Source organism: Limulus polyphemus, unplaced genomic scaffold, assembly GCF_000517525.1.
Source record: "Limulus polyphemus unplaced genomic scaffold, Limulus_polyphemus-2.1.2 Scaffold966, whole genome shotgun sequence".
NCBI classification, from domain to species: Eukaryota; Metazoa; Arthropoda; class Merostomata; order Xiphosura; family Limulidae; genus Limulus; species Limulus polyphemus.
In genome coordinates, this window is record NW_013666576.1 from 290,705 (window position 1) to 300,171 (window position 9,467).

At 35.3% G+C, this 9,467-nt stretch overlaps 1 protein-coding gene across 1 annotated transcript in view; it reads left to right on the plus strand.

Annotated features, from left to right (window-relative positions):
* Positions 1 to 9,467, plus strand: part of LOC106461471 (T-box transcription factor TBX20-like) — a 47,872-nt gene that overhangs the window by 31,635 nt on the left and 6,770 nt on the right. Inside the window, exons 4-5 of the mRNA XM_022388440.1 lie at positions 17 to 178; positions 6,736 to 6,812. Of these exons, the coding sequence (XP_022244148.1) occupies positions 17 to 178; positions 6,736 to 6,812 (239 nt within the window). The remainder of the gene's footprint in view (positions 1 to 16; positions 179 to 6,735; positions 6,813 to 9,467) is intronic.

Below are 9,467 nucleotides of genomic sequence, written 5' to 3' on the forward strand. Positions count from 1 at the left end.
CTGACCTATATTGCAGATAGTTCTGAATTCTATGCATAAGTATCAACCAAGAATTCATCTTGTTCGAAAAAAGAACTTCCCAAACACTCCAATCAGCGATCTCGAAACGGAAGACTTCAGGACGTTTGTTTTTCCTGAAACGTTGTTCACAGCCGTCACAGCCTATCAAAATCAACTTGTAAGTATTCACATTTCTTTCAATTGCACATTAGAGTTCTTTTTTTTGACACTTATAGAAGGAACTTTTGTCGTTAATTTTCAAAATACTTGTGATATGCTTTAAAACCTGTGTAGTGGGAAAACTATCACTAAACAATTATATAAGTGAGACACCCTAAATGTAAATTTGAAAGTTCAATTTATTATACATTTGAAACTTCTAGTATTTTTGTTTAAGATCTATTTACCATGTAAAGAGATTTAATTATACTTATTTTTATGATTAATATTAATACTGTCCCCCCCCCCCCAGTGACACAGCGGCATGTCTGCGGACTTACAACGCTAGAAACCGGCTTTCGATACCCGTGGTTGGCAGAGTACAGATAGCCCAATGTGTAACTTTGTGCTTAATTACAAACAAACAAATATTAAAACTATTGTTATTTGTGATTTATTTACAATGTTATGCGATTTAATTATATTTATTTCTATGACTAACATTAATACTATTGTTATTTTTGCGGATATTAATTTGAGCTCAACATTTAATTGGAGAAGTTAAATACACATACATACACAAATACACACACACACATATATATATATATATATAAATATATATACCTTGTAAATAATAAATGGTTTAATTTATTTCACATAATTAATATGCATACCATCAAATGTGTTTATATTTGACTAACATGACAGCATGTTAAATAGTTTGTGGTCTGCTTGATAACGGTAAATTCGACAAGATATTTAGTGGGAAGTAATTCTATGTCTATGACTGAATTCATAATACATAAATAAAGACTGAGCACAAACGTACACTTGCAATAAACTAGCTTTATTTAAAACAAACATAGTTAAAATGTATACTTAACTGGTTAGAAAAGATAGTTGCTATTAATGTAGAGTTTGTTCTCTCTCATTGATCTCAAGTTCTGAGCTGTATCTCTCAAGGTCGTATTCGAAATTAAACCACCTGAAATATTGTTCTAGACTGGATAATTCTCACGTTAGATACTTACCCAGAGCTACTGACACTAAACACGTGATTAGTCATTCCTAAATGAAATACAAGAGAAGTCACTACCTCCCGAGTTCACCCGACCCACAGTGGAAAAATATGCTTGTCTACCTTCATATTCAGTTATCATTCTCGGTGCTACTCTAGGTGTATGACATCGTACAATAGGCAGATAAAGTGAAAGGAATTCAATACAATATTGTCCAATGTGGTAGGAAGACAAAGCAAAATGAGAGATAGAAAGTATATAGCATGTTTATATAAGACAAGTTTACGAAAAAACTTTTATTAGCTTTTACACAATGATCCAAGTATTGCTCAGTGGTTATCATACCGGACAGTAGATTTTATGTTTTGTGGTTCGCGCCGCGTTACCAATAAAAATAAAAAACGGGCTTTGTGAGTGCATTCATTATAACAGAAACAGTCAAATCCCATTATTCGCTTACAGTAGCCCACGAGTTGGCGGTGGGTAGTGTTGACTAACTGTGTTCCCTCCAGTCTATCACTTAAGAACTAGGGGCGGTTAGAGCATATATCCCTCAAGAAGTTTTGAACGAAATTCAACAAAAAATAACAACAATAAAATATTGTATACTTGGAATTTACACACATCTTTGAAATGCGGCTATACTAATACTTGTTAGTAATGCAGGATTTAGCATAAAGTTTGCGTTTTCTATTACGACTTATCTTCCCGCTCAAAAGTATAATATTTGAGATAAAATCACTGAGGATTAAATGTGCTGATATACTTAAAGCACACTTCTTTTCACGCTTAAGGTCAACCTGCTACTTCGCATGTAAAGCCACTATTAACATAAAAAGATATGCAAATCAGTCATGAGTATGATAAAAAAATCTACCGCTCTGACTAATATTTCAAGGGGGAATTATTCATTTATCAACAGCTTTATATAAAAACACTGTTTCATTAATAGTAACGAGCAAACTCCAAAGGAAATTATAATAATAAACTAGCTTCTGTAAAAACCAACAAATCACAGAGTTTGAATTTTCAAATAAATTGATTTTGAGCTTAGGAAGTATTCCATAAATGACTTTTTAAGATAATTTGGCAACCAAAGACTGAATAATAATTTATATTCATCTTATAGGTCATTAAAATAAGAAAAAAAAAGTAGAAATATGAAAGCATACCGCTATCGTCGAGACCAACTAAAATGTATTATTACCTTTAAAAGCAGCAAGCTGACATGCGTGGGCTTTCACAAGTCACGCAACACTGACCTTTATGTATTAAACCAAATGGCAAACCGCTCAAGCTTAATGCGAATTTTATCTATTTGGTAACGCTGTTGGTAAAAGTACATAATACATTATAATGAAAAATAAGGGGAGTTATTCAAAAGAATGCTTTCAAACACCGAAATAATCAATAGACTTAAACAAGCAAGAGTGTTTTCGCATGTCGAAACCTTTTAATTTTAAAATGAAAAATAATTTAGTCTCTCTTGTAGATTATTATAAAGATTATTATTTAAGTAGCTCGCAAGTTAAAGAATTAAACTGTATAAAAAATTAATGTATAAGATAGTGTAATTTTTTTATTTATTTTTCTTTGTTTCGGGTTACATTTAACAATTTCTTACTGGATATTTGATGAAAATGGAAGATTGTCTTCAGTTTTAATACACTGTCAATGCCTCTTGTAAACTCTTAAATTCCTTATGGATATTGCATTTTATATATCATAATGTTTGTTTGTACTTAAGCACAAAGCTACACAATGGGTTATTTGTGCTGTGCCCACCACAGGTATTGAATGTCAATGCCTCTTGTAAACTCTTAAATTCCTTATGGATATTGCATTTTATATATCATAATGTTTGTTTGTACTTAAGCACAAAGCTACACAATGGGTTATTTGTGCTGTGCCCACCACAGGTATTGAATGTCAATGCCTCTTGTAAACTCTTAAATTCCTTATGGATATTGCATTTTATATATCATAATGTTTGTTTGTACTTAAGCACAAAGCTACACAATGGGTTATTTGTGCTGTGCCCACCACAGGTATTGAAACCCGGTTTTTAGCGTATAAATCCACAGACGTATCGTTGAGCCACTAGGGGATTTGTTTGTTTGTAATTAAGCACAAAGCTACACAAGGGCTATCTGTGCTCTGCCCACCACGGATATCGAAACCCGGATTCTAGCGTTGTAAGTCTGCAGACATACCGCTGTACCACTGGGGGCGCCACTAGGGGAGCATAAAATAAAGTATAAAAACGAAATAAATTGCACAAACATTGTAATACCTCATCTATTTAAAACGTATAATATCATACAAATATAATGTAAAAATACATTGTGCAAAGGAAACCGTCTTATTTTTTTTTCAGCTTTGGAGGGTGAACAAACAATAATCTGAAAATTCTTTAATTTAACGTTCTCCTTTACTTATTTAAAAATATCAAATAACTCTGACTTTTAGATGCTTTTTTATTACAACCAATATAAAAATCCATATATAGAGACATTTTCAATAAAACAAACGAGACTTATCTCAAAGCAAGGTATGTTTTATACTTTCTATTATGAGTATTTTCATACCTTAAACTTTTTTTTTATTTAATGCCTTATTACGACATATTAAAATTCATAAAATCATGAACCAACTTATGAAAAATACTGTTTTTATTTTTGCCAAAATCGGCAAATACTTTACATGTTATGTTGGTTTTTAGAAATAGCGAGCTCGAAATATGTTGTCTTCCATCTTCCACAAACAATGTCATAGTACCATTTCAAATAATGACAAGATATAAGGAGGTTGGCAAAATGTTTTCCATACTGCGCCCCCCCCCAGTAGCTAGAATCCGGGTTTCGATACCCGTGGTGGGCAGAGCACAGATAGCCCATTGTGTGTAGCTTTGTGCTTAACTTCAAACAAACAAACAAACCATACTGCGCAAGGCATATAGCCTATCTCGGTTTAAACCTAACGTGCGGAATTAATTTGAAATTAGAATTCGGGTCTGATGTGGACATACTGTAGCTCACAACATTCTTAACCTACCATTCACTGTTTCGCAGTAAACTAAAATTAAATAATAGTGTTGGCTAAAACTTATTCCTGAATTTGCCATCTCATATAATTGTAAATCACATCATATGTTACGTGCAAATATTTAAATTAAAAGGTTAAATAAATATACTAGCGTATAAAATAATTTGAATTAAGACTTCTGTGTTAACATCTTAGAATATGTTTAAAAAAACGAAACACGTGTTAATTCGAACTATCAGTGAAAATAAAACTTCTTCATTTTTTCGATAAAATATTCATTTATTCACAACCGCCATATAGAGAATGAGAAAGGTGAATGTATTAAATAAACGCTAGAGAAAGAGGTACCTAACTGTGTAGGGCCTACAAGAATTCACTACCTGTAAATATTAATGTTTCCTCTATTTGCAGATCTCTCATGTGATTGTAAAGTAAAATTAAAATTTATGAGCAGATGAGGGTACTCCATTTAAAACGTTCATATGCAAGGATCTGTATAGTTTTTCAATTCCTTTAACTATAGAATAAGAATTGGTTTGGTCTGAATTTCACACAAAGTTAGATGAGGACTATCTGCGCTAGCCGCCCCTAATTCAGCAGTGAAAGACTAGAGGGAAGGCAGCTATTCATCACCACCCATCGCCAACTCTTGGGCTACTCTAGTTTGACCGAATAGTGAGATTTGACCGTTATTCTTCTAGGACACCGACGGCCCCAAAGTGTTTTTGAGACGACCTTCTGGTTTACAGTTCAGGCATGCTACCTGTTTGTTTGTTTGTTTTTTAATTTCGCGCAAAGCTACACGGGGACTATCTGCGCTACCTGCCCCTAATTCAGCAGTGAAAGACTAAAGGGAAGGCAGCTAGTCATCACCACCCACCGCCAACTCTTGGGCTACTCTTTTGCCAACGAATAGTGGGATTGACCGTTACATTATAACGCCCCCACACTTGAAAGGGGAGAATTTTTGGTGGGCTCGAAAATTTGGGGTTCGATTCCTGCGGTTGGCACTGTGTAAATATCCTATTGTGTAGCTTTGATTCTAAGCTAAAGCAACTGCCATAGGTTGTGCAAAAATACAATTGAACGGATAACTTTATGACATGAAGGTATCAATTTCAACGACTTGTTGATATCTTTAACATGGGGGGAAAAGGTTTCACAAGATAGAAGAGCAAAATAAAGAAAATGTAGATCCAGAAAAAAAAGTACTAAAGACGCAAGCTACCAATTCCTCATCTTGTTAGTAATTGGATTTATAATTACTTTCTGCCAACCACCTACTTTCTAAGGGTTAAAGGTAATTCAATCTAACCCTTTAGAACCATGCTGGAATAATAATAATAATAAAATATATATATACAATAAATACCTTAAGTAGGAGTTTTTGATTTAACGCTCGCACTGCGGTATCTTTACGAGCGTATATATATATATATAATTTCCATTTTTAAGCCCTTAAGCCATCAGAGGGCCCTATGAAAGTTTCCAATCTCTTTCAAACATTTTACGTTAAAACGGTTAACACCTTGTTGGAAATTGAAGTTTTGAATTAATTAATATCTTTATATCATATATTTTCTGTTGGATTGCATTTTTGCTCAAGCAATGGAAGTTCCACATCTCTTATATCATGTATGATATATATATATATACACACATACACGAATTAGATACAGGATGAATACTTGCAATTTGATTAATAAGCCATCTCTTGGATTCTTCTATCTACGACGAGATGGCTAGAATGTTAGATTGTATCAAATTTCTTTCAAAATCTATTTGTAGCTTTGAGTGGCTCAGCTATCCCAAATGCATAAACTTAGGTTTCATTAATTTCACTAGCGTTTGAAGAACTGATGCGCATCAAAATTCGTAGTGTCCAGAATGTAGACTAAAAGTCGAAGCTCTTAAGTGTGTGTGTGTTAATTGCAGAGACCCACAAAACATTTGCGGTCAAATTAGCATATTTATTACAGAAGCACTCTTTAAATAGAGGACTTGTAGAATAATACAACACAAATTGTAATCGGAGACACCGAAATCTGTTACTTAGGCGTAACATTAGTTAAGTCTTTAATATGTACGGCCTATATTCAATAAAGAGATAAATTAACATAGAAAACTGTCTGTCCTGAAAATGCGCATGCACCTTACTATTTAAATGCGCATGCGCTCGCATTTTATTTCAACGGATGAAAACAAAAGGCGGATGTATATATATTTTAGAATAGCATTATAAGTTTGTTTGTTGATAGTATTAAGTACGGTAAAGTTTAGCCCTAACTAAAGTAAAAACTGATATTATTATAATAGATTGTGTACACAGTTAGTAGAACATTTCGAATTAAAAAGGATCTGTGATTTCTGTTTAATTTGATATTACTTAAGTGTGTTTATAAATAAATACATGTGCATATGTATTCAGGAACAATATCGGTGCTGTAACTTGATAAATAGTTGTTGTTTATAGTGTTTCTTATGTTAATCTGTAACACTTCTTTTCTAGATAACAAAACTGAAAATTGACAGCAACCCCTTTGCTAAAGGATTTAGGGAATCGTCTCGTATAACGGGAATAGAAAGGTACGTAATAAATATTCAGTCTTGAATTTATTGACTACAATAATGATTTACATGCCTTAAGGAAAGGAGTAACCTCAGTGGGTATATCCCCAATGGCCTTCGAATTCGAGAGGAGTTCACTGTAGATGTTCCCATAAAGATGTCCACAGAACACAGATTCTTTACTGAATTTGGAGAGCCAACAAGCCCCTCTAATCCCTTCTGAATAAAAAAGGGAAACATTTGTCCTAAAGGTTTATCTGACAAGGAATGCAATATCAGAAAACGAGGTACAGGAGCAGCATGAGGTGAAGATTGATTATCAGAGTCCTCAAGGCATGTTCGTTTACCAATCAGCGGAGTTTTTACCATTTTATTTTTGTTTGGATTTGGGGGATCCATAAGAAAAAAAGAAAGATTCCATGTTCACTGACCCCACCCAACATGGGGTCCTACGAGGAGACACACTACAATGTCAAACAAGGACACTGGCAACGCCAGGGTTTCGTGAGCACTATACCCAAATATAAGCATCAGACACAACACCCACTGAGAATGTCCAACAATGGTACTCAGTTGATCCTAGCCCAACAGGACCAGCCGATTGACCCTAGGGGCCTCCCCAGAGCCACCCATCTACGGGAATTCAAGGCCAAAGTGGTGTGTTGCAGTGCCCCAGACACCACTCAACCACCAGGATCCTCTCCTCCCCTTCACTCACGTAAAACACGTGGATGGATGTTCAGATCCCAGAGGAGGTAAACTGAAAATATAGAACCTTCTCTGGGAGGTCACCTCACCACGCACAGGAATCCACCTCGAGGGACTTCTCGGCGTTGATGACACTAATAACAGACTTCTCACTTTTGGAAACTTTGCTAGGCGCAGATTCTTAAGTTGGGTACTTTTGTCTCATTCAGTCAACATGCCAATTATGTTTTAGTTAGCATCAACAAAGCTACACGAGGAATATCTGCGCTACCCGCCCCTAATTCAGCAGTGTAAGACTAGAGGGAAGGCAGCTAGTCATCACCACCCACCGCCAACTCTTGGGCTACTCTTTTACCAACGAATAGTGGGATTGACCGTCACATTATAATGCCCCCACGGCTGAAAGGGCGAGCATGTTTGGTGGGGATGCGAACCCGCGACCCGCAGATTGCGAGTCGAGTGCCTTAACCACCTGGCCATGCCGGGCCACCTAGATATGACTCGACGCCTGTTCCGAGGCATTCGAAAAAGCCGTTTCAAGCTCTAAAGAGTAAAATGAGTGACGAAGATAATTAGCTCAGCACTTCTGAATAAATGAAGTAGTGTGATACATGCAATAATATGTTTGGGTCATTTCCAATGACCATTAGTTACAACTTTTCAAATGTCTTGTCCTACTAACAAGTCTACTTATTTTTGGTATACTCACTGTAACATATTTATCAGACATAACAAACTGGGAAACTTCTGCAGTTGGCTGGGAAAACTACACAATGGGCTGTCTGTTCTGTGCCCACCAAAGAGTATCGAAACCAGATTTTTTAGAGTCATAAACGTTCAGACTTACAGCTGAGCCACTGGGAGGCATACCGTAATTTAACAAGGCATTTTTTATTGATTTGTAAGAAAAGATAAAAAGTACGTGTTTAGTACCAAAATGAAAGCAGTAAGTGAGAACCATAATAAATAAACTGTACTGATAAAATAAATGAAATAAACATGCTTTAGACCTTCACAGTAGGAAGTTTACCAGTCGTCTTACGTACGCAAGAAGCAATGATACATTTAGTTGATGTTTGCTGGTTTATTAAGAACGGTTCACAAGTGTTAGGTGGGTGTGCTTTCAAACAAATATTGCTTTTGTTTCCAGACAGCTCTATAAAACGGTAAAAAACATCCTTGTATACCTTAGCCACACCTTGTCGCTTAACCCTTGGTGCTGACAGATTATCAATGTTATTTTCAGCGAAAGCTTCATTTGCATTTTTGAACTATCAATGCAAAAAACCCAAGTTTGTTGCTCCATTAAGGTCAAAGTTTCATTACGTGTTTGAAAAAAAACTTCATTGACAAAAACTTCTCCATCCCGCCGTACTGTTCATATAATTTTCGCCTTGCTGTGCAGTGCTATCATGACAATAAACCAAATATTTTGTCCCTGCTTCTTCCGCTTAACAAACACTAGGGTCATATAGCTTTTTATTTCAGAAACTGGTGGAAGTTTCATGTATTCAACTAAAAGTGTGTGGGGTTCGCCACACAAATAACTGTGATTTCCTCTTTATATAAAAGTTTGTTGGGGTTCACCACACAAATAACTGTGATTTCCTCTTTATATAAAAGTTTGTTGGGGTTCGCCACACAAATAACTGTGATTTCTCTTTATATAAAAGTTTGTTGGGGTTCGCCACACAAATAACTGTGATTTCTTCTTTATATAAAGTTTGTTGGGGTACGCCACACAAATAACTGTGATTTCCTCTTTATATAAACGTTTATTGGGGTACGCCACACAAATAACTGTGATTTCCTCTTTATATAAAAGTTTGTTGGGGTTCACCACACAAATAACTGTGATTTCCTCTTTATATAAAAGTTTGTTGGGGTTCGCCACACAAATAACTGTGATTTCTACTTTATATAAAAGTTTGTTGGGGTTCGCCACACAAATAACTGTGATTTCTA